At 40.7% G+C, this 25,451-nt stretch overlaps 1 protein-coding gene across 2 annotated transcripts in view; it reads right to left on the reverse strand.

Annotated features, from left to right (window-relative positions):
- The window catches only part of kiaa0825 (KIAA0825 ortholog), a 194,210-nt gene that overhangs the window by 14,200 nt on the left and 154,559 nt on the right, over nt 1-25,451 (reverse strand). The window contains exon 23 of one of the 2 annotated variants that reach the window (XM_047382488.1): nt 7,309-8,916. The exons of the other annotated variant lie outside the window; for it this stretch is intronic. Within the exon in view, the coding sequence (XP_047238444.1) occupies nt 8,835-8,916 (82 nt within the window). The 3' untranslated portion in view covers nt 7,309-8,834. Of the gene's footprint in view, nt 1-7,308; nt 8,917-25,451 lie in introns of those variants that run through there. 2 annotated transcript variants of the gene reach the window in all.

Below are 25,451 nucleotides of genomic sequence, written 5' to 3' on the forward strand. Positions count from 1 at the left end.
AGTACAGTGAACTCATTGTCATGTCCAAGAAACCAGTCTGAGATGATTTGTGCTTTATGACATGGCGCTTTATCCTGCTGGAAGTAACCATCAGAAGATAGATACACTGTGGTCATAAAGGGATGGACATGGTGTTGGCACCCACAGCCATGGATTTCAACATTAAACTCCGGTACAAACATTTCTGGAACTTTCAAAATAAATTGCATTAACCTACTTCCGGCACAGCCAAGTAAACTGTAGCAGCGGACTTCCCATGATGCCATTGGCTGCATAAAAGCACCCCCTTCCAATGGTCCGATCTCTTCCACGCCGGTGATCATCGGGATAGGAGGAGACAGCGCGCTAATGTGTCTTTGCTGGCAAACAGACATAAACTCTTCAACTGGATCCAAGGTGTCATACGATCCCACGATCATATACACAAGTTAAGTACTGATGTACTGATGAATTACTGTTGAAAGAATCCGGTATTCATTCATAAAAAGGGGTAAATTAAGGTATAAGCATTGCTTACTTTCTCTCTGAGGCCTGCAGAAGAAAACTGTCCCAGAGAAGTCCCCAGTAGAGAAGCTGTCTCTACAAGCCGAGTGAAGCGGTTTTCCCTGCCTGAGAGAAGAACAACAGGAGCCGCATCACTGTGATTACGGTAACGTGCAGTGTGGTTGGCGGACACAACAAGCCGTCTTTCATCCACAGCTACGGAGGTTAGCTGGAAGCTAACCATTTGTTCACAGAGCGGCCGCACCTTCAACCACCCCACAGCTACGGAGGTTAGCTGAAAGCTAACCGTTTGGTGACTGTGAACATTTCTTCAAACTTCATTGTTGTCCAGACAACTCCTCAACACGTTCATAAGAGGTTAGGTTTGGGCAGAACAATAATAGAAAGATTTAGATTGAAATGATCTAAACGTTTTTCATTTTATGAAGTTTGGTTTTGTGTTGAACTCAGCTATCTGGGTGCTAGCAGAATATCTGCAGCACACGTGTTCAGGTTGTGTTCTTGTTTGTGTGTTTTTAAAGTTAAGACAAACTTTATTTAAAGGGTGATTTTAAACAGAAGTTTGATCATAATGCGTTGTTAGTTTTCAAGCTAGTGAATAATAGTCCCTAAACATCATTTTACTAAATTTGATAACTAAGGAAACACCATTAAGCCTCATTTCTCCAGAAAGATTTGGCTGTTTTCCAAAATACTCCCTTAATAATATTTCTTTAAATATTATTTTAATAAATAAAGGCAGCTAATTAGACACCGTTGAGAATTAGTCATCCAGAAGGTTGGTTTTATTCAGCAAATCATTATTTAAAACATTATTTTATTTAAATAATATTTAATCTGATCTTGCATTGTGAAGGGTTGTCTAAACATTTGCTGATTATTTTCTAAGTTAGTTCCAAAACTAACTTAACTTCATTTCCAGATTCTTCAAGATAATCCTTGGTTCTCAAACATAAACATTGCATGGTAATGTTGCATCATTCTTTTGGTCATGATTTTCAATCATCTTTAATCAACTTGTTTATATTGTACATAGTCCATTAGTCTTTGTTATTCTTTAATTGTGCTTGGTAGTTTAGTTGGATTGTTTTAGCTTAGCAAAGAGTTTGTTGATTGAAATATGTTTGACTTTGAGTTGACTTATTTTTGTTAATAAATTCTTGTATTTTAAGAAATTGGGTGAATTCATTCCATATATGTGCAGAGTTTATGCTGTTCAATAATGTCAGAGCTCGTCTCACACCTTTCTATTTTGTCCTGTGAATACCACCTTCCTGGGCTGGTATTAACAGGACAACCCTTAACAGACCGAAATATTATTTGATAAAATATAAAAATATTAATATTAAATAATATTCTCAGATTAATAATCCTAACAATGGTCAGCAACAATACTCAGGTAGGGTGTGGCATTGACACGATGCTTAATTGGTACTATGGGGCCCAAAGTGTGCCAAGAAAATATCCCCCACACCATTACACCACCACCACCAGCCTGAACCGTTTATACAAGGCAGGATGGATCCATGCTTTCATGTTGTTGACGCCAAATTCTGACCCTACCATCCGAATGTCACAGCAGAAATCAAGACTCATCAGACCAGGCAACGTTTTTCCAATTTTTGTCTAATTTTGGTGAGCCTGTGCGAATTGTAGCCTCAGTTTCCTGTTCTTGGCTGACATGAGTGGCACCCAGTGTGGTCTTCAGCTGCTTTTCTGCATGCCTTGGTTGTAGCGGGTGGTTATTTGAGAAACTGTTGCTTTTCTATCAGCTCGAACCAGTCTGGCCATTCTCCTCTGACCTCTGGCATCAACAAGGCATTTGGGCCCACAGAACTGCCGCTCACTGGATATTTTCTCTTTTTCGGGTCATTGACTGTAAACCCTAAGGATGGAAGTGCATGAAAATCCCAGTAGATCAACCATGCCACGTTCAAAGTCACTTAAATCATCTTTCTTCCCCATTCTGATGCTCGGTTTGAACTGCAGCAGATCATCTTGACCATGTCTACATGCCTAAATGCATTGAGTTGCTGCCATGTGATTGGCTGATTAGAAATTTGCGTAAACAAGCAGTTGGACAGGTGTATCTAATAAAGTAGCCGGTGAGTGTATGCGATCCTCATATTTTCAGAAGGAGTGGGGCTGCTAAACAGCAGGGTTTACTTTTACAGAAACCATCCAGGCCTGGCTAAATTCCCTAAAACTCTGTGGGGGAATCTGTTTTGGACTGATGCAGACAAACCTGAAATTTTGGACCACAATAGGAGGAAAAAAAACCTTTGTTTGGAATAAAGCAGCATGACTAAAGAAACAGTCACACCATGGTGGTGGCAGCATCGTGCTCTGGCATTACTGTTCTTCAGATGGAACGGGGGATTTTGTTAAGGTGGATGAAATTATGAACAGTTAAAGTCAATTTTTACCCAGCGACGTCAGGTGTCTCCTAGACAGCTGAATATAAAAGGGCTTTAACTGTGCAGCATCACAGTAAGTCCAAGCATACATCTAAATCAACAAAAGAATTGCCGTCCCAGAAGAAAATTATTGTTTTTAAATAGCCTAACCAGAGTAAAGAACAAAATGTTACGGAAAATCTGTGGGCTCACCTGAGAAAGAGAAAGTGCCAGAGTTCCCTCACAATCTGGTATATTTGGAGAAATTCTGCAAGGCAGAGTGGGCAAATATGGCAAAGACTTGATGGTGCATGTTAAAAGACTTCTGTTTTATTTCTTTTTTTTTACCCAATTAAATTTGGTCATTTTTAGATTGAACTGTAGATGACACATGACCTTAAAAGTAAAAAATATTTCAACATAAAAGCTAGAATAATAACAGGGGTCCATAAATTTTTTCATTATCATCACAGTTAATAGCTCCAGGAGGACTACTTTTCCTCCAATAAATTGCCATCCTCCAAGGTTCCTGTGAAACCACAACTCCTCATTCCCACCTCTCTTGCCAGCAGATGATCTGTACATCCACAGGTTTCTTTAAAGAACAAATATGAAAAGCCTGCCAGAACACGCCACCTCCCTCCATGCCTTGTGTCTGTATTTGGGTCTCCTCCTTTAAACCTTGTCACCAAATGCATAAAATATAACCCATGAATTAATGAACAAAGACGATGCAGATAGTCTTTAGATTTTGCCCTCCTCACACACACAAGCGCAAACACAGAGAACAAGAATTCCCTCATCCAAGCTCCCCACTGAACAGCCTACAGAGGAGGGAAAAAAGTTATTTGTTGTTACTTCACCTCCGTGTGCTAGCAGGAAATAATCTATGACTTATTCAAGACTTTCTCTTTGTCATTTGTGCATATATCAAGTGAAAACTCCACTAAGGAGTGGTGTGGCTTGAGAAGCTGCAAAAGTGACAAAACTTTAGTTTTTGAGACTAGCTATCTATAATTTCCATGCCGCTACAAATAAACTTCCCATTTCAGCATTTTTTTTTTTTTTTACTGTGGAAAATGTGTGTCTTGGCTTAGTTGTAAGTTGTAAGTTGTTGGTGAGGTCGATTTAACTTTGATATAGTAACACTTTTCTTTAGTTTAAATAATAACACAAACAGTCCCGTAAACAGTGAGGCAAAGGTAGAAGTAAAATACAATAAAACATAAAAACGCGTTGGTGAGTTGGTGAAGTTTAATATGAGCTTCAGAACAGAAAAGAATAAGGGTTCAACTAATATGGTTGATGGTGTCAGAGGGGCTGATCTGAGTATTTCAGAAATTGCTGATCCTTTGGGATTTCCAGACACAACCATCTCTCAGGGTTACAGAGAATGGTAAAGAAATGCACGTCACATAAAACCTGAAGCAGATGGGTTAAAGCAGGAGAAAACCGCACCTGATTTTACCTAAGATCAAGAAACTGAAGCTACAATTGACAATACTGATTGGAAAAACATTGCCTGGGTCATCGAGCCTTGATTTCAGTTGCAATATTCAGATGGTATGGCCAGAATTTGGTATAAACAATAAGAATGGATCCAGCCTGCCTTGTGTCAACAGTTTGGGCTGTGTAATATTTAAACACTACTTCTTAGCTGAGCCTTTTTGTTGATGACATCCATTTCTTTATGACCACAGTGTACCCATCTACAAATGGCTACTTCCAGCTAGATAATGCACCATGTCACTCTAAACATGTAAAACTGGCTTCTTGAAAGTGGCAGTAAATTCCTTGTACAGGAGATGTGCAGCTCACAAATCTGTAGCATCCGCATGATGACGATGGTATATTTATATGAACCAAAATTTCTTAGGAATGTTTCAGGCACCAAGGGGAATCTGTACCATGGACAATTGAGGTAGTTCTGAAGGCAAAATGGGGTCCAACCCAGTACTAGCAAAGAGTATTATGCATTTACAGAAATACTATACTGCTTCTTGTGTGCCTGTTTGGGTTTGGCAAGAGCAAAATCTTGCCATTGATTATCTTTGCGGCAGTACATTACTTCCTTGCCTTGACTACAATAGGTTACACTGTTACTTTCTTTTCAAAAGCAAATCCTGCCAAGCAATTCCTAAGCAACCATTTTCATATTAGCAAACACAATATATTTGCTTTAAAGTGCAGAGACATTTGCATCACTTACAGGCACCAGTTGGCCATACTGTAAATCTAAGTGTAAAGGCTCCATTCATAATGACATTATTAGCTATGGCTCCTGTGGTTTTACTGCTCCCTGGGCCTGCAGTGAACTGATTAGTCCATGTGGAAATGATCTTACCTTTTGTGTGTGTGTGTGTGTGTGTGTGTGTGCATGTGTGTGTGTGTGTGTGTGTGTGTGTGTGTGTGTGTTGTATATGGCTGAGGGTGCTCTGTTATTGTCTGTCAGATCAGGGCCTTGTTCTTTTAACTTTTCAAACAGTTCATTTTCTACCATGCTAATGGCATTTTTAGGGGGTTAAGGAGATAAATAAATTTGTGCTGTCAACTCATTTAAAATCAAATGCCACTTAATTATAGCTGTATGTGTTTTCAAACACTTTGCATAATTTATTGTTCAGCTCCATCCTAATCTCCCGATCCTTATCGTGTCCGCCCTATTTTAGCTCCTCTGTCCTTATAATAAAATCATAATGCGCCCTCTCTCAGTTTTTCTTTCTGCGTTTTGCTGCCAACAGCAGTGAGAAAGAGATAAGGAGGGCGATGAAAAGATTTTTTTTTTTTAAGTTACGCCTTACATTGTAGGGATTTGATGTAAAGGTCTATTGTCAGCTCAGGAGAGCACGGTGTGCCTGCTCTCTTACACACAGCCCTCTGGCAGTTTTGCATTTCTTACAAAACAAAATACAAACAGTGACAAAGTCTATGAAAAGAAAACCGCAACATTATGATTCACAATCCGTTTGTAGGCATACCTATCACAAAAACACAACAAATACAAGCATGACATCCCGATTTTGCTTCATCCAAATAATTGTCATAAAGTTTTTTGATGTTTAGCATTTGTACTATACCTGTATTTTATTTTAGTTCTTTAAAGCATGTACCTACAAAATACAAGAACATTAGAGGTATAATTAGAGTTTCACAAATAAAGTAAAAAAGAAACTGAGCATCCTGCCCTTTGTCAAGAATGTCCAGATTTGCATTTATTTAGTCTACAAGTTAGATTTTATGTTTATATGTGTAAATGTAGAAGAATGAGAGTCACCAGTACATTAGAAATGTCAATACAGTGTTTTGCTAAAGTACAAACTTCAGGGTAATTCATTGAAATTTTACGTCTCGAACCAACACAAAGTAGTGCATAATTTTTCAAATATTCACACAAACAATCTGCAGGATGCATTTGTATTCAGCCTCCCTGAGTCAATTTTTGGAACTACCCTCTGTTGCTTTTACAGCTAAACTTCTTTTGGGGTATTTTTCTACCAACCTTGCATCTGGTAGAAACATACCCAGTCTAGAACCTGAAATGTTTGCCCATTCTTCTTTGCAAATTAGCTCACACTCAGTAAGGTTGGATAGAGAGCATCTGTGAACAGAGGTTTTCAAGTCTTGTCACTGATTGACACTGGATTTAGCTCTGGACTTTGACTAGGCCATGTCAACACATTTGATCTGAACCATACTACTGCACTTCTGGCTGACTGTTTAGACATTTTTCCTGCTAGAAGGTGAGACTCCTCTCCAGTCTCAAGTTTTTTGCAGCTCTAACAGCTTTTCCCCCTAAACTGCACTGTATTCAGCTCCAACCAACTTCCCATCAACTCTGACCAGCCTTCCTGCCCTCGCTGAAAAAAAGATTCCCCACAAAAAGATTTCGCCACCGTCACACATGGAGATTCGTGTGTAGGGCAAAAAGTTCCTGTTTAGGCTTCATCTGACCAGACCACCATCTTCCATTTTGTTAGCTTTTTCCCCTGCATGAATTTGGCAAATATAAAATGTGACTCTCTTTCTTTCAACATTGACTATCTTTTTCCCAGTCTTCCATAAAATGGCCAATTTGTAGTGTGGATGTGTGGAACCAATATCAGATTCTCCCACCTGAGGTGTGGATTTCTGCAGCTTCTCTAGTTACCATGGGCCTTCTGTATCTCTGATTAATACTCTCATTGCCCAGCCTGTCAATTTAGGTAGAAGGACATGTCTTGGTAGGTTTCCAAGCTGGGAACTTTCCATTTTTGGTGGACATGATGCAGTTTGTAAAATAATGTTCTCAAAAAAACCTGCATTAAAAAAAAGGACCTGCATTATTTATACTTTGATTAAATTACATGGAAGTGGACTTTCTTTATTTTACACACAACTATTTTATTTAGGGTTGTCAAAGGATGCAGACCGCACTTCTCATAATTACTTTTGTAACATTTTGTTTTACTACTACATGCCACATGGTCTATCACATGAACTGATAATGTAATACATTGAGCTTGACAAATTGTAAAAAGTTCAATAGTACAGATGCTTTTGAAAGGTGGTACACATGACATGAAAAAACAGTCAAACTTCACATCTGTTGCAAAGTTTGAGTAACCATTTCAATATACATTCATGCATTTGCAGCTTTTATTACTTTGCATTCAGAGAACATCATGTGCTGTATAGCTGCAGGTGCTGAAGGGGGTGATACAGCAATTGCCCTGCACAGACTGGATCAGAAGCCAGATGTGATCCTTTAATCAGTGAATTTGGAAACATTATTAAACTAAGTACTGCAAGCAACACTTTAGTTTAAACATGTAAACAAAACAACATTAGAAACATTAGCAAAATTATCCATAACTGATAATGAAAGCAAAAAGAGAGTTACTGGCAAAAACATTTATTGTTTCTTGTGTGCGTGACTTTACAGAACCCCTTAAAGTCAAACACATGGAGCGACCGTATACTAACATAGGCCTCAATGGTGTATCCTGAATCTAAAGCCATTTATTCTCAGAGGTTAAGGCATTTTGTTTCCAAGAAAGTTGTCAGAACCCAAAACTCAGCCATGCTCTTGCTTTCAACCCACACAAATTTAGAATAACCAGCCCTCTAAATCTCTAATAAAATTATCAATAAAATTAAACAGGGAGGAATTGCTTTGACTACCTAATAAACTGTGCACAAGGCTATATGTGACACAGCCAGTGTTTTTACAAAAGCTGTAGCTTTTGTGGCAGCGCAGTAACCAGGTAATTGATTGGAGGAGCATGCAGTTGTGCATCCTCTCTGCTGCCCTTCCATCCTGGGCCAGTCAATGGACTAGACAGGCTTGGGCTTAGTATATCACTGAGCTGCACAGCAGACAGATACAAGTCAATAGAAGGATGCCACTTCTGAATATTCACTCAAGTGTTCAGTGGTAGGCTGAATATGAATTAGCACAGATAAGCTTAGTCCAAAGTTTCATGGCGGCTTAGTAAGAATTCATAGAATAAGTAAGGTGAAGGAAGAAATAGTTGTGTTAGTGAAAGTATTAGTAAAAGTATTTTAGAGTGACATCACTGATGGCCATATTTACTCAACCAAAGCAGCACAGTCTGTGGGGGTTTACAGCCAAGAATTCACAGCAAATAAAATAATTAAGTTTACAGTACAAACTTCAGATGGACACCTCAATAGATAATTACAATAAGTATATTGTTTAGCCTTAGAAAACCATCCATCATATATAGTGCAGCCCTTCCAAACATACTCCCCATGGAGAAGCATAAAGATATTGCTATCGAGTTTTCAAAATGTCAGGGCTATGGAAACCATTGTGCAATTACATAATGATTATTGCAAAAACTTTCTCGCCCTCACTCAGCATGGCTGTAATATGCAATGGATGGCCATGGGGGTTCATTAGTGAGAACAGTCTGCTGTTGAAAAGCTCCAGTTTCACCTCTGATCCCGCCTAATGTGATTTGGACTCGAGATTGGTAGTGGAGAGATTAGATGCCGGCTCACCTCAGGGTGGGAACTGGAGAAGAAGACATACATCAATGTTGTTTGTGTTCAAAATCAAACGTCTTTGCGCCTCTAATTTGCTCTGAAGCCTCTGCAAAAAAGACTGCCTAGAAGGAATTTATAGTTTAATTTGTTTGGCGGCAACAGAAAATTGGTGGGCCGGATGGTTACTCTCTAACTTACTATGCCACTGTTTTGACTGCATGGTTTCGTCTTCCATTACAACAAATCAGCTGGTTTGTTTTGGAACTGCAGACTCAAAGAGTTAGCTACAGATGACAACTGGGTTAGCATTCACCTCTTATTACCTCATGGTTGACCCCCACAGCCTGAGCTGCCAGTTGTAATGTCAACCTACTTCCTTTCAATTCCTTTCTATTAGCCCTCCTCTCTGTCCACCTTCCTCCATATAAACCCCCTTTTACCTTCTCCATCATGTCTCTTACCTCTACACATGTGTCTTACCTCTACACCTCATCCTCCTTTCCCTGCTCATTAGGTCATTCTTGTGGTGATTTGTCAGAGTGGCTGTGTTGATTAATAGGCCGACAAAGCCCCTATATTAGGAGGCTGTCAGCAGGGCTCCAGAATGCCAGAGTAGTCCTGCTGAGCCCCCTCACCACCCAGGTGGCCCTATTTGGGCTAAATGAGCTGTGAAGGGTCCTGGCTATGCCCGCCTTCCTCACACTAAGACTTTATGCACAAACACACATGCAGGCATTGACACATGCAGACACACAAACACTCACAGGCATCTATGTTGCAAGTGCACATGCAGGCACGCTCGCATACTCAACACCCTGGCTCTCAATGCCACGCACCCCTGCGTTCCCACATGATTTGTCACACTCCATCAATAGACAATAAGTTACTGCCAGTCTAGCCTGTCAATGGGCCCTGTCTTCAGCAAACCCCTTTCTATGCTGGTCTGACTCCAGAGGGTATGGGGGTAGGGTGGAGTAGGGAGAAAATGGTAAACATGTACTGGCAGAGTATGAAGAAAGATTGGAATATAAAAAAAGAGGTAAAGTGTATAAATGGAGGAAGTACTGTATGCTGGTAAAAGAGGAAGTTAATAAAGGTGGAGTAACAGAAAAAGAAAAGCAAATCCAAGGGGAAAAGGACAAAATTCTTTGTTGTGCTCCCAACATCCCAGTAGAGGGTTTGTTTAGTTGCACAGGTGAGTAGAAAGGTTTAAGGGAATGGCAGCCTGTGTCTGTATGTTTCCTGTATGCATGGAGCGAAACGGTTCAGCTGCTTCAAGCCAATAACTCGGCCTTGGACTCAGAGGCGGGATGTGCGCAGGAATGTGCATCAATGTGAACAGCCCTCTTTGCAAGATTATTTTTTGTTTCTCCTTAAAGTAGGAGGAAGAGACCTTGGTGGATGAGATCATACTTGCAAGAACACACGAGCAGACACGCCCTCCCAATGATTCAATCGTATAATGGCGCTGGGTAAAAAACTGGAATCTGTGAAGGTCAAAAAAAAAGTCTAAGCGGTAACATCCACCACTGCAGGCTACTCTTTCAGCTCCTACTCTGTCATTACTGCTGGCCGGCTCGCTCTCATTATCAACTAACCTCATCAAATACACTTCATAATCAGGCTGTCCTTAACAGACAGATGGGATGGACCCTTTAGTAAATGACAAAGAAACTGGTATAAAGTGACTGTTTTAAAAGACTACTTAATGAACAGGTCATAACACATATAGTTCTCTGCTATTAAATCATATGGGATGTACACTTGATTGGACATCTGGAGGAGAGAAAAAGTCTGTTATATTATCCTACAAAATACTATTTAATTGTACTAATGATGATGCAAAATAATTATATCTGCAGTGATTATAGTCATTATGAAGTCGTTATTTCTGAGTCTGTTGAATATCTGAAAGGCGGATGGATACCCTGCCTGAATAGGCAGCTGTTACTAAAGATGTAAGCAACAGACAGCCCTACCATGCTGGCAATATGGACGACCATGAAATTAAGACTCAACGTATAGTAATTACAATGACAATAAGCTTTGTCTGAGGTGTCAAGTATCAATCCAACACTTGCCAGGCAGCTTTCATATCAAAGTGTAGCTAATAGGCAGAAGCAGAGCTAGGGCGCTGCCAACTACTGAACCAGGTTATTCATGAGCTAGCCCTCGTTATTGTGCTTAGAGCTTGATGTAACAGTAACACACCTATCAGTTTCATGTGCCCCCATGCAAATGAATGGTTTAGAGGAGACCTCAGAGAGCGAAGTGTGGCCAATAAATCCAGCTGGGGTGAGAAATGTAGCTTATACCATGCATGTCCAACCCAATCTATATAACCTAATTACACACACCATACTATGTAATAAAAGTCTGCATGCCATCAATTCTGACACCTCATTCAGGGCACTGCAAGCAATGTCTATTAGGATCTATAAATCTTCAGGATGGAGATATTCTCCAGGAGTAAGGTATGTACTAAGGTGTCTCTGTGGGCGGGCCATGTTGTCCCTCTGAGTAGTGTGTCTCAGGTGATTAAGTCTGCAGAGACTCCCATGTATTTATGGTGTATGTGACTGAATGAATGTATGTCTTTTTAACTATAGGTCAGTTTTAGCATGCGGGACAGATGTAACAGAAAGGAAGAGAGGTCCAAGATATTGGCTGTTGACTGGAATTGGACTATTTAAGGTTGATGGACCCTAACCAATGGATGGGTGCTCCAAAACTCAAAAATCACAAAAGACATATTTGAAGTTCATTCAAGATGCAACTTTGTGCGAGAGTGCCAGAATTTCAGCAGAATGGCTTAACAGATTATATCAAAAGTATTTTGTTTTATAATTTTGAGCCTCTGACTGGTCGTGAACATGTTGGATTTGGAAAGGTTGCCAGCATTTTGTGAATCTCAGAGTTAAGCTGTCTACATTCTCTAGAACATACAACCGGAGTCAACCTTTTTTGGTAAGATACTAAAAAAAGTTTAAAATGTCAACTCTAATAATTTTTTATTTGATTTAAGACAAATCCTCTCACACACACTCATGGTATGTGTAAATCATTATTATTTCTTATTATTTGAATGCTGCACCTAAATCTTTTCATATTATATTATAAGAGAAATCATAAAAAATAAAACAGAATAGGCACCACAAAGTTTTGTGAAAAATAATAAATAAATAAAAATCAATCAACTAGTTCGGACTGATGCATCCTGACACAAAAGGCACGAACACACTACAGAAGTTCAACCGTACCTGTTCTCTTTACTGGCTCTAATCCAAAGTGAAAAAAGATAAAAAAAAACAACAAATAGTTTGATTCAAACATTCATAAAACATGTGAACCGTTTCAGTTTTGGCTGGCCCGTCTTCCCACCCAGGTGCTTTATGTCACTCCCTGACTAGCCGGTCATGCATCAGACCAGGCAGAACATGGATGCAGGCACTTTTTACTTTCACGCTTTGCATTGAAGCAAACATTCACAGCCGGTGTTTTAACTGTTGGAAGGTTGAAAAAAAAGATGCGGTCACAATAACTTCACTTGCACTCTCCTTTGTCTAAAACACACCTGAATGTATGACCGACCTCTACTTGTGGTTACGGACTGAGGATGAAGTGATAAGATGAAGGATAAAGAGGAGTGAAAAACAAGCGGCTAACTTATATTCTATTCTTTAAAGACAATACTTGGCAGCATTTAATATATTATTAAATTCACAAAGATCTGAATGAGAAATATTAGCTGAGTATAATTAATTAGGAATATTCAGTAAGATGCACAAGTACTGATGTGCATCCAACACAAAGAATATTTAAGTTTAAATTCTATTTTACAAACAGTGGACACATTCCCACAACTAAAAACATACAGCACTTGTGTAGAGTTATATGTCTGTGTCTCTCTTGCATGGATCCTTTTTATGGTATGTTATCCAACCCGTTGCCAAGTTTCAGCTCCAAAAAAAAAAAAAAAAAGAAGTAGTGGGGAGGAAAAATAAATGAAAGGATCACCACACCTGGATTTCCACTCCAGGATGTCATCCATGGAATTCAGCGGAAAAGCTAATCCATCAAACTCTCTTTTAAAAAGACGAGTGTGGGTGTGTGAATTTTCTATTAAAAAGGATTACTCTATTACCAAAACAAACCTAAAAGCCGAGCTCGGAATACACGGATTGGTAAATTGATTTATGGCTGATTTATCTCGCACAAACCTGAGGCACTGTCGGCTTTTGGAAAATACGGGCTTTGAGTCACAAACAATTACTGTTTCATATTGCTGCCTAAGGAATGATGGCAAAGTCACAGCAGCTGGTGTCAGAACATCAAACCATTGTGGCCTGTATCGCTGTGGAAAATGCTAATTGGTTGTGATTGATAGAGAGCTTAGTTGGAGAGGCGGGTAGGGGGGGGCTAGTCTTATTTTGAAAAAGCCAAACCTTGCCGAGCTGCAAATATACGTATGTTTTCACACATCTTGAGATCTGAAAACAAGAAACACTGTCACACATGCAATATTTTCATGAACATAGAAAGCCACACACAATGCAAGTTTAATGTTAATTCATGCTGTTGGTTTATAAGGATTATACCCTTTTCATTGTCGCATGTTTAATATGTTGGACCCCATCTCTACCGCTGAGCTCTAGGCTTCAAAGCTACTCCGGTGCAATTGTTACCTCAGTCACCTATTACAAACAACACACTTTTAGAGAAAAGGCTGTAATTGTGCGAAAGTGTGGCACAAATGGCTTTCTAACATTACTGTATGCCTTTCTTCAATGCCAACTCCTACACAAGACCCTGAAAGCTCTCCTCAATTGAAGTTTGGCTTTCATCCAGCGTAAAAGCTATGTTTGCAATTGAGCTTTGGCGCCATACCTTTTTTCGCCTTTACCTCCACCCTGTATGCCTTGTTTTATATGAGTGCACAGGAGCAATGGCTTGAGTAATGGCTCCAAAATGCTTTTTTGCTCCTTCCCTGAGCAGAAATCACAGTTTTTTGGGTCATGTAGAGGTAACTTTGGGACACATACAACTCATACAGAGTATTGCTATTTCTAATTCTCCTGTCTCCAGCATTTTTTTTTTCATATCTATTCTAATGGTGAAACCATTCTGCAGTATTCCAGATGCCCCATAATTTCGCCTAGCTCACAGTAATATTCAGGCACAGGAAAAGTAAGAAAAGGAGATAAAAGAAGCACAAGAACAGCGAAGCAAAGAGAGGGAACAAAGGTCAACCACAGAGTTTTTTTCTGTTTGGAAATGTTAAAGTCAAAGTGAAGGTTCTTGTTGGTGGGCTCTGGATTTTCCCCGGCTACAGAATAAATTGGGGTCTTGAGCAAAATCAAGGGCAGTCTAAAAAGCCTCATGACTACTTATAAACTCATAACAGTTAACATGGCATGCCAGTTTACGTTCTCAGCAACAATTTATAGACAACCTCTTTAGTGCTGAAAAGATCACTTTAGCAAAAAATTATATTTTTCTTTTGTTAGTGGTAAAATAAAAACATCATATCATCAAATTTAAATGAGTCATGATTATGCTGGCTTCTCGGGGTCTTCAACCATTCTAAACAGACATAGGAAGTTGCCTTCTGGTCGGACCCCCATCCTCTCACCTATGTCTGAAGTAATGTCATCCGACACATATCGTCTCTCACACATTAGGCACCTTGAGGGTGTGAGCATGTAGCTGCTGTGTGTGTGTGTGTGGTGTGCGGTTAGAAGCCCGAGCAGGCTGCAGACAGTGACCACTGGGAAATCAAGGAGCACTTTGTCATGCATCCTTAAATGTGTGACACTGCGTCTCGTGAGACAGAGCCTGATTGGTCTACGAGGCATCAAAGAATGACGGGTGAGTGATGGCCTCAGGGGGATAGAACTCGTGTGTGCGTTGTGTTGAGTGTGTGTGTGTATTAGTTAGGGTTAGAGACACAGGACAGCACTGTGATGTCTGGGTGGCACCCTGTCAAAGCCAGCTGGCAACATGTCGTAATGCTGCCATCGGGGAGTCATACGGCCCAAGAATCTCAGGCTCCACGATTCACATTGTTTTAAGCCATATGTGATCCTAGTGCAAATAAAGAGAGGGAAAATTAACAAGCCTTTAACCCACCACTCACTCTTTAGAAAGTGATTTGTTAAACCAAAGGTAATATATTGAACACATGTCAAACTATAAAATATACATGCACACACCAAAAACAAACAAAACACATTGTTCTAAACAGTTGCTAAAAAGCAAAGATGGCTTCCTTCACCCCTCTTTCAAACCATTTGTCCTCACTGTCTAAAATCTGAACATCTTCCCCACCTGCTTCAAATGCACTGTACAACAACACACATCATTACCACATTTGAGCGGGTGAAGGTAAACTTGGGTTCTCTGCACACTCCCAATCACTGTTTCCCATCTGGGGTGGGGGCCAGGAGGGGGAACGGGCCTTCTGGTCGGGGTCTGGGTTAGGGTTGACAGTCGGATCTTGGGGGTCAATGGTGCTGGGCCTGGCCTTTCGGCTCTCTCTGGATCGTTTGGATTTTTAGATTTCGGTCACTGGTTCCGGTACCTGGCCTGTCGGCTGGAGGGTCCGCCAGATCCTGGCAAGAGGTTCTCGGCTGGGCAGTGTGCATCGGCAATTGGGGGTATGGCTTCACTTTGGTCTGGCCAGCCTGGCCTACTCGGGGCAGTGGGGGTATGCCGTGTGTGTGTGTGTGGCCGGGATGCTGAGGTGCCTCCAGAAATGTGGTGTGGGGTTTTTGGGGTGCCTAATCTTTGGTGCACTGTGGTGAAATCGGGTAGGTGGGGCTTGACATCTTGTACCTGCGCTGTGGCGGCTGGTGGGTTGTGTTAGGCCTGGGGCTGTTGGTCGGGTACACAGCTGGTGCAAGCGCATGTTTATTTTATTCATTTATTTGCATTTTTATTGTTATTTACTTATTTATTTTCTCTCCCATGGAGGGGTGGGTTGGGGCTGCTGGCATTTGCTGGGTGATTGGACGGGCTTGGCGGTGTGCTGCTCCACTCGCTGCTGTGTCCGGGGGATGGTTTTCGGGGAGGTGGGCTGAGGGGTGACATGGAGGGGTGGCAGCATGTGGGGTGGGGAGCTGTGTCCTTTATGTGTTGTTTCCGGCATTTGGATCAGCTCAGCGGTAGAGCTGAGCTGGTTGGTGTTTCTCCCTGGGCTATTGTTACAGTGGCAGTAATGTGACATTTTTGTGTGGTTGAGGTATCCCAATCCTTGTGGTTTTTAGTATAACAATGACCATCAGTGGGACCTTTTGTGGGGTGCCTTGAGACGACATTGTTGTAAATAAGCGCCGTTTAACTAAATAATCTGAACTGAAATTATCTGTGTAGTTATGCTGCTATGGGCTTGGGTTGCTGGAGGACTTAACGACCACTTTCACCCTCTTCGCTACATTCTCACACTACTCTCCAATTTTGCATTATTTGCTGTTATTTCAGCTTTTAACCTTGTTCTCTCTTTTCTCTTCCTGGAAGCTACACCTGGACTGGCTCCATGTCTGCCTGTGACACCTTTCTGGAGAAGGGAATCGTCCGAGCTTCTGCTGGAAACAACTTAATGCTCACCCACTTCCGATGATCCACATGGCCCTGTCTTTTAGTGTTTAACCCTTTCTCTCTCCTAGACATGGAAATTGACTGAGCTTTTACTGTAACTAATTATATGTGCTCTCTTTCAGACTCTAACCTTGAAAACTGGCTCAGAGTTTATCTGTTCTTTCTTTCTAGGTGAAACGACTAAAGGAGCTACATCCATTAACATTTACTTTTCCTTCCCATAGAAAGTACTTCTGGATCAGTGCTTCTGTGTTATTTTTGTGTCTCTGCTCTGTTCTCTCAAACCCCCAGTCGGTCGTGGCAGATGGCCGCTCATACTGAGCCTGGTTCTGCTGGAGGTTTCTTCCTGTTAAAAGGGAGTTTTTCCTCTCCACTGTCGCTACATGCATGCTCAGTATGAGGGATTGCTGCAAAGTCAACGCCAGTGACTGTCCACTGTCTCTACATGCTCATCCGGGAGGAGTGAATGCTGCAAGTCACTGACTGGATGCAATCTGCTGGGTTTCCTTAGATAGAAAACCTTTTTATCCAATTTGAATAAAAAGCTAACTCTGACTGCAATGTTCAATTGTTAGGATTAATAGGAATGTATGTACCTGACTGTTGTGAAGTGCCTTGAGACAACATGTGTTGTGAATTGGCGCTATATAAATAAAACTGAGCTATATAAATAAAACTGAATTGAATTGAATTGCGGGGGCATAGTTGAGGGTGTCGGCCCCGGGTGCGTGCCGCTATCCGGGAACTGCTTTCCAGGTGAGTTTGTCCTGTCTTGGTGTGGGGTCGGGCAGTCCGGTGTGGGTACGGAGCTCGGTGGTGTCTGCCCTGTTGTGCTTGCGAGCGGAGGCTGGGGTGGCATTGCACTGGGCCCTTGCCTTGCCATCACAGCACGCAGTGTGGTGGGATTGGGGATGTGGCAGGGGTGCTTGGAGCAGGGCTGTGTGCGGAGCTTGCGTTGTATGGATTTGTCTTCATTGGCTTTTTTGGGGTGGAGTTCTCCTGTTGGGGTATGCCCCTTTGGGGATGTGATTCATGGCATTTGGGTTTGGGGGCATGTGTTCAATATCTGTGACCTGGTTGGAGGTGGCCCTGTGGGTAAATTCGTGTGGGGGTTCATGGGGGGGTGGGAGGTTCATGGGGTTGAGATAGAAATTCATTGGGGGGTTGAGACTATTTGGTCCTGGGGTGGCTCTTGTTGGTGGGCTCATTTGGACCAGGTGGACTCCTCTTTTGTTCGTGGTCCCCTCTCTGGATGGGGACGAGGGTTGGGCCAGGGTCAATCGTGTTTGGGTAGTGCCGGCACTAGACTGGTGGCTCGGGCGGTCTGCCTTTCTCCACCCCAGAATGAAGGGGACCACATCCTGGGTCAGCGGGTTGGTTGGGGTATTGGTAGCTGGACCTGGGAGTACAGAGTATGTATGGGGAGTGTGAGTGAGTGTACAGCATCCATTGTTGTGTGCCTTTACGTTGGGGTGTATGAGTGTTTTTCTGTGTACGCATAAGGGTGGGAATGTGTAGTTGTGACTGTGTGCGCCAGTTTTTGTGTAAGGTTGGGTCTTGGGCTGCTCCTTCACCTGGATCATCTTAGGTCCACCATCAAATGTGGGGCCTATTTCATCCCCGCCACACTCCCTGCCGGTCGCTGGTTTTTCTGCCTGGTGGTGTATTTTTTGGTGGTTCATGGTGTCCGGGGCTGGATGCTTTGGTATGAGGGGTTCTGTATTGTATTGTAGCTGCACTTTGGGTACCTGTGCCTCAGATATCCTCCCATGTACTTTTCAGTAACGTTATATATACTTTTCAGTAACGTTATATATGTGTTTCTGTAGGTATAAACGCAGTCTTCTAGGGTGTTAACTCATAGTCTAAGAGCATTTGAAATAATCCCAAAGCAGTTTCTAATTACGTTTTTTTAATATATATCACGCGGAGTATTAGACCATTAAGCCGTAATGCTCCACTTGTAAAAGTAAATCTGTTAGCCTTCTTTTGGCACTCAAACAACAATTATATTACAGTCTTGTAACCCCTGGGTTGCTGGTTCAAGCCCCCGCTATGTCTGTCTCAGTCATTGTGTCCTTGGGCAAGACACTTCACCCACCTTGCCTACTGATGGTGGTCAGAGGGCTCGATAGCGCCTGTGTATAGCAGCCTCACCTCTGTCAGTGCACCCCAGGGCAGCTGTGGCTACATTGTAGCTCACCACTTTCATGGTGTGAATGTGTAGATTAATGGGTAAATTGACTGAATGTAGTGTGAAGCGCTTTGGGGTCTCTGGGGACTTGATGAAATCGCTATACAAGTGAAGGCCATTTACCATAAACTGGCATATAGTATCCATATGATACTGTGTGCCAGTAAAATTTACCAATATAATAGACTCCTTTCTTTACTGTTGTCTCCTAAAAGATTTTGATGGAATTCAGAAAACTTTCACTGTTGAGGCAACTTTTTTCTTTATTATTTTTTCTTTTTTGAGGTAAAGTAGAACATCTCAGTCTTGTTTATTTTTTGCTTTCCTAAACCTCACATGTGCAGTGCTGCTGAAGCATTTACAAAACTGCTTCTTAAATTTCGCAGCATTAACATTACTTTATCTCATGCAACACTGTGCAAAGGCATTGCGTTAGCTGACTCGCCTCGGGATGCTACATGTTTGAAATCTAATACACAACTAATGGTATGGCCTACTTTCTGATTAGTCCAGCTCATGATTATTTGACCAATTTGGGCCACTTCTAGATCCTTGAAATATACAGTAATTCTGAAACAGTTCGTTGTTCTTTAAATTTGAAAATCACATACATGAATAAATAAAAGTTTTTTAAGCATCAGTAATGCTAACAGTCTAAAACTGTTTGTTCAAAATTTTCTACCCCTTTTTGTTAACAAAAGGAAAAAAAAATTAAGAAAAACATAGATATGATCCTTGAAGTATTTGTTGCATTTATTAGTTAGACATGTTTCCTCTGGGCAGCCTTTTTATTATTATTATTAAGTATAAAGTTTGCTCTTTTTTCCCAATAAAACAACCCTTTACCCATCATGCATTTTTAAAAGCAGTTTAACCCTTGGAGGGCTAAAGTCAATGGGCCAAAGGCCAAGAGAGGTCACCAGTCCATCAAAGTGCAATAAAACTTCAATTCTTTTTTAAATAAAGTTACACATTTCTAAAGAAAAAAATATCCATGAACAAAAGCTGCAGCAGCTTTACTCTTCACTGTATGAATCAAGAGCTGTTCCTCAGTGGAAACACTAAAATCAAAAACCAACAGGGGGCAGACATAATTATCAGCATGTCCCCGATATTTACTGTCTCCTAATATGCTGTTGGAATAGCTCAGACAATGTCCTGTTAGCTTTATGTTGAGTTTATTTGTATTCTATTTAGCTGCTGCCTTTCATCAGCAGATAAGGACTGGCATGGTGTGAGAGCGAGTGTTTAACTTTGTCTCCCTGGTTTCTGGTTCTGATCGATGGAACCACCTATTAACACTGGAGAGGTGGAGGGAAAAAGAATGAGAGAGACAGAAGGAGGATTTACGCTGGCACCGCATGTTTTTTGTCCAATTAATATATTGCCAGTGTGTTGCGTATTTTGCATGACAAAGGAGGGTAATATTAAACTGCCATTTGTAATGAAAATGCACTTTGCAAATTAAAAAGTGCAGAAACCCAATTTTGCCCACCTCTTTAGGAAATAAACAGTCCTTAACCAATTAAATTGCATTGTAATAATTCTGTGATTTATTGCAGGTTGTTTAACTTTCAAAACTCAGCTAACCTATATTAAGGTCACAATCCATCATGTCTTGCATGGAGTGCTGCGGAGTAATGGCTGTTGTATTAGCTGCTTTTGATGATAGCATGAAAGAAGTATTAGCACTTGTCAACAAAACTGCTTACAACATAACATTAGCATGCATGAGCTGCGTTGCCTATTCATTATCTTGGCAGCTCCACACACGCCGCTGCAGCCTTCTACAACGTTTCGCCAGGCCTGAAGCACATGCACGTTGTTTGGTTTTAAGATCGGAGCGGCTACATGCAAACCACGGGGTACACTCTGGTTGCAATGCAAACAGACAGAGGAGAGATGAAACTGTCTATATGATGCTATAGACAGAAGAAGTGAGGGAGAAAGGGACAGATGCAATTAGGGATGTAAAGGATAAAAGAGATCCCTCTCTGTGTTTGCATTGATCACTTATGTAAAGCCTGGAATTATGTGTTATAAACAGAAAAAAATAAAAATTACCATGGTCATATGAGCGAAAAACCAAGACAAAAGATCAAATAGATAACTGCATTTATGAGAAAAGCAACTCTGTATCAGAAATCAGCTGAGGATGAAGGATGACTGGCAAGAGAAAAAGTTGAGCAGATTGAGAGAAATGGAAAGATGTGGGCACAGACATAGAAGGAGCTAAGCCACAAGGGTAACATTCAAAGGGTGTTGAGGCAGATACAATGTGAAAAAAAAAGAGAGACAGCGTCTTTTTGAGTAGCAACTGATTCAAAAGACACAAGAGGCAGACATGATGACTGGGTTGAGAGTGAGAGAGAAAGCAGAAACAGATGTAAACAGAAACCGAGTTAGAGCTGAACAGCACTGAAGGGCACGGCAGGGTACCAGCCATGGAGAGAAAGATGCAGAGATGCGGGGCGGTGTGACATGGTGACATTTGCCACCGTAAATGGGCTCTCTGGCTTTAGCCGCACAGTCTGGTGCGATGCCCCCCAACTGTGAGCCAAGAATGCACTTAGCTCAACAAGAGCAAATGAATGGCCCTGTTTTGACTTCTACCATTACACTCCTTCTCCCTGATAGCTGGTGCTGAGCAGAGTAGGTCTTTGTTGGAACACGGGGTTCCCTGCATGTTTAAACACCCTTGCACCATGGTCTAATTACTGTGTTAAATCAGCTCTTGGATAATTTGTGGATTAAGTAGACAGGTCTCAATTTGGTAGCTGTAACTCATTTGGTTCATAGCATTCTGGTTTATTTAACAGCCATATATGATACATGTAATGCCTTAAAAAGATATTTATATACTTCACAATACAAACAACAAACTTCTGTGTTTTTTATTAGGATTTAATCTGATGGGCCAACACAAAATAGTACATAACTGAAGTGGGAGGAAAATGAAACATGGTATTCAAAATGTCTGGCATGCATTTGCAATCAGCCCCTTTACTCTGTTATCCCTAAATGAAATTTAGAGCAGCCAACTGAATTATTAAACACAGTCCACCTGTCAGTAATTTCATCTTAGGATAAAAGCAGATGTTCTGTGAAGGGCCTCAGAAGTTTGTCAGAGAACATTACTGAACAAACAGCATCAAGAAGAACAAGGAAGCTGTGACAAATTTTAAAGCAGGTTGAGTTTTAAAACAATTTCCCAAGCTTTGAACATATAATGAACCAGTAATCAATTAATCATCCAAAAATGAATTGTATGGTACAACTGCAAACCTACTAAGACATGGTCATCCATCTAAACTGACAGGCTGGACAAGGACAGCATTAATCAGAGAAGCAACCAAGAAGACAATGCTTTGCGTGGAGGAAAAATTACACCCTGAACACACAAGCTCCATGGTGAAACATGACATTGGCAGCATCATGTTGTGGGAATGTGTTTCTTCAGCAGGTCAGGGAAGCTGTTCAGAGCTGATGGAAAGATGGATGGAGCCAAATGGAAGAAAACCTGTTGAAGGCTGCAAAATACTTGAGGTTTACCTTCCAGCAAGACAGCGACGCTAAACATAAAGCCTAGGCTACATGCATTTATTGAATTACTAACATATTTATGAATGGCCCAGTCAAGTTACAGACCTAAATACAATTGAGGACCTGTGGCAACATTTAAAAGTTGATGTTCAGAGATTATTTGCATCCAATATGAATAAAATTGAGGTTATTTGAAAAGAATGGGTAAAAACTTCAGTGGCATGTGAGGTTGGTAGTAAAACATTTATTTTTTCTTAATCTTGCCACAGAACTACATTATTTACTTCTGCACATTTCTCTAACACAAGCCACGCTAATACCTAACAGGTCAACAACAGCCGCCAACGTCATGATGCTTGCTATTCAGTGGAGCTAATTGCAGCCATTATGGATTGTCTTTGGTCAACGCAGCTGAACTTCAGGCTAGATATTTAGTTTATTCTTTAAGTCAATTTAAGTGCATAAATCTTGATGAGACAAAAGATTTGATAAAGAAAATAATTTCTGCTTCGTTTCAGACTTAATCTCATTTTTTAAAATTAGTTTATTAGTTAAGGTGTAAGTTATTTTTTGCATTTGTAATTTTAAGAAAGCCATTTTGCTCACATTAAGTAAAAAATGGAAATGCTTAAGGGTTGCAGGGTGAAGTTTTCATATTTGACCTGTTGTGTTGTAATCATTACTCAGTCTGTCTCTAATCATTCAGTCTCTTAAGTCACACTGCATATGTTGTATTTAAATCTTTCCCACTCTCGCTTTTTTCCTCAATAGATCCAGCTCCCCTATGATTATTCATGTGCATTTAACTCTCAAACAGCCCCTCATTAACTATGGCACACTGGGCAATACGTTGGGCCAAATTTCGCAGTTCTGACATACACAAACCAGCAGGAGGGGGGAGGAGGACGGGAGAGAGCAGAGCCATTGGGATAAAAGGCCTGGCTCTCTCCTTGGTCCTTCTCTAACCACAGATAATGGCTGCCAACGTGTCTGTACGGCCTTTTAAAGCAATCAGCAATTTTGCTTTTTGCAGGGGTTGGAATTGGGGGTGAGGAAAAAGGAGAGAGAGGGGGATGAGGAGCTAGAGGGAAAAGGTCGGTGAGGAGGTAAACAGAGTCAAGATTGGACTCTTAACATCAAACAGGTGGGAATGAGGCAATATGGAAAAGTTGGAAGGCAGGCTTTCTAAGTCTAAGCAAGGATAAAAACAGTCTCCTTGTTCTTCAACCTTTGGTATAAACTTTTTTTTTTTTTACTTTATTCCCAAAATTACAATTTCTCCAAAATATATTTGTGTATTAAAAACAAAATATGTTGTATTAGCAAAGCTTGAATTTTAAGAAACCACTATGCATCCTCAGTTATAGTATGCCTCGACTTTAGATTCTGTTTTCTTTCAAGACGCATTGGAAAACTATTTCAGGTGACCACCTCATGAAGCTCAGGTAGAGAATGCCAAAAGAGCAAAGCAGTAATCAAAGCAAAGGGTGGCTGTTTTGAAGAATCTAAAATATATACATGTTTAGAGTTACTTTACACTTTTTGTTTACAACATAATTCCATGTGAATTCATTCACAGCTTGGTTGCCTTTGGTGAGAATCTACAATTTAAATAGTCATGAGAGACCCATTAAGTGAGAAAGTGTATCTAAAACTTGGGTCATGACAGTCCTATGACAATGGTGCTCTGTCGGTCTGAGCTGCCACGTCAAGATGCAGCTCCGCTCCCTTCTTACCCTGCTGCTGTAGTTGACCATTAAAGAAAATATTCAGGAAAATTAGCCTGAACCATGTTTGTTTCAAAACACAATTAATTTTAGTACAGACCATTTCCCTTTTTGCCCTACAGTAGTAAAATTAATATGTATTAGCAGTAAATCGACAGGACAAGTAGAATAACACAGTGGCACACAAAAGATAAGCCATAATAGAGAATAACTATACATGACTAAATGGTACAGACTTCTATAAAGGATATTAACACTTATACTAAGTGTTGTCTACTGTCTTACCAAACAGGCATGGGACACTTCTAAATTTTCTAAATACGGGCTAAATCATCCCATTTTAATTGGTATTGCCCTTATTAGGAAGTTAAAATATTTTCATATTGTAATTAATTCATGTTGGTACTCTTTCGTAGAAAGAAGCCTGTGTCTTCAAAAACATTTGTTGTGGTTTAGGAAATGGTAAAGGGTATTTTTCAGTATCATGTTTTAAATTTTAAAACACAAGGGGGGATGGTGTTTTCAGGGTTACCTTTACGCCAGACATGGTATTTTGCATAAACTTGACCAAATTAACACCTGTCAATTTTTTTTAAAAGATTTCTTTTGTGGCACTAGTGGCCTTTATTGTGTAATTTCTTGAAATTAGGCAGACAGGAAATAGGTTGGAGAGAGGGGGAAGACATGCAGCACAGGTTCCCGTGGTTGGGACTCCAAGCAGGGGACAGCTGCGTTGAGGGCCGAAGCCTTTCTATCCATGGGTTGTGTGATCCACTGCTGTGCCAGTGCCATTTCCCACTTTTGGTCTCATTTGACCAGAGAACCTTCTTCCACATGTTTACTGTGTGTCTTAGATGTCTTGTAGGAAACTGAGAATTTCTTTTAACAATTAATTACTTTAAACAATGGCTTTCTTCTCGCCACTGGAGTGCAGGACAGTTGGGATGTAGCTAACTGTACCCCAGGAAGTAAAGTTGTCCGGCAATCAGATTCTTTCACCTGAGCTGCCGCTCTCTTCAGCTCCTCCATAGTTACCATGGGCTAACACATGGCTGCTTCTCTAATCATCTTTCTCCTTGCCCAGCTCATCAGTTTAGTTCATGCTTTGGTAGGTTTGCAGTTGTACCATATTCTTTCCATATTTGAATGATGATGGACTGAACAGTGCTCTGTGCTTGGGATACTGTTTGTTAAGCAAAAATGTTCATTATGGACCAATCTATTCTAGTGTGTCGTTTTGTTTCAAATCGTAAATGAACAAAAAATGTATTTTTCCTTTTGGACTAAAATTCTTTGCAGTTAAATATCAAACATAGTATATAAACAAGTCTTTAAATGCAAAATTGCAGGAAAGCTTTGATAAAGCTGCATGCTGATCTCTGTGCCTATTTTAAATGAATCATTTTCATGAAGTCCTTCATTAGTACAGCAAACAAGGCAAAATAATCTAAACAAAAAAGGGGAAAATAGCTCCCCAATTAAATTGCATCGTATGTATGAAGC

The sequence above is a fragment of the Girardinichthys multiradiatus genome, chromosome 12 (genome assembly GCF_021462225.1).
Source record: "Girardinichthys multiradiatus isolate DD_20200921_A chromosome 12, DD_fGirMul_XY1, whole genome shotgun sequence".
Classification (NCBI taxonomy): domain Eukaryota; kingdom Metazoa; phylum Chordata; class Actinopteri; order Cyprinodontiformes; family Goodeidae; genus Girardinichthys; species Girardinichthys multiradiatus.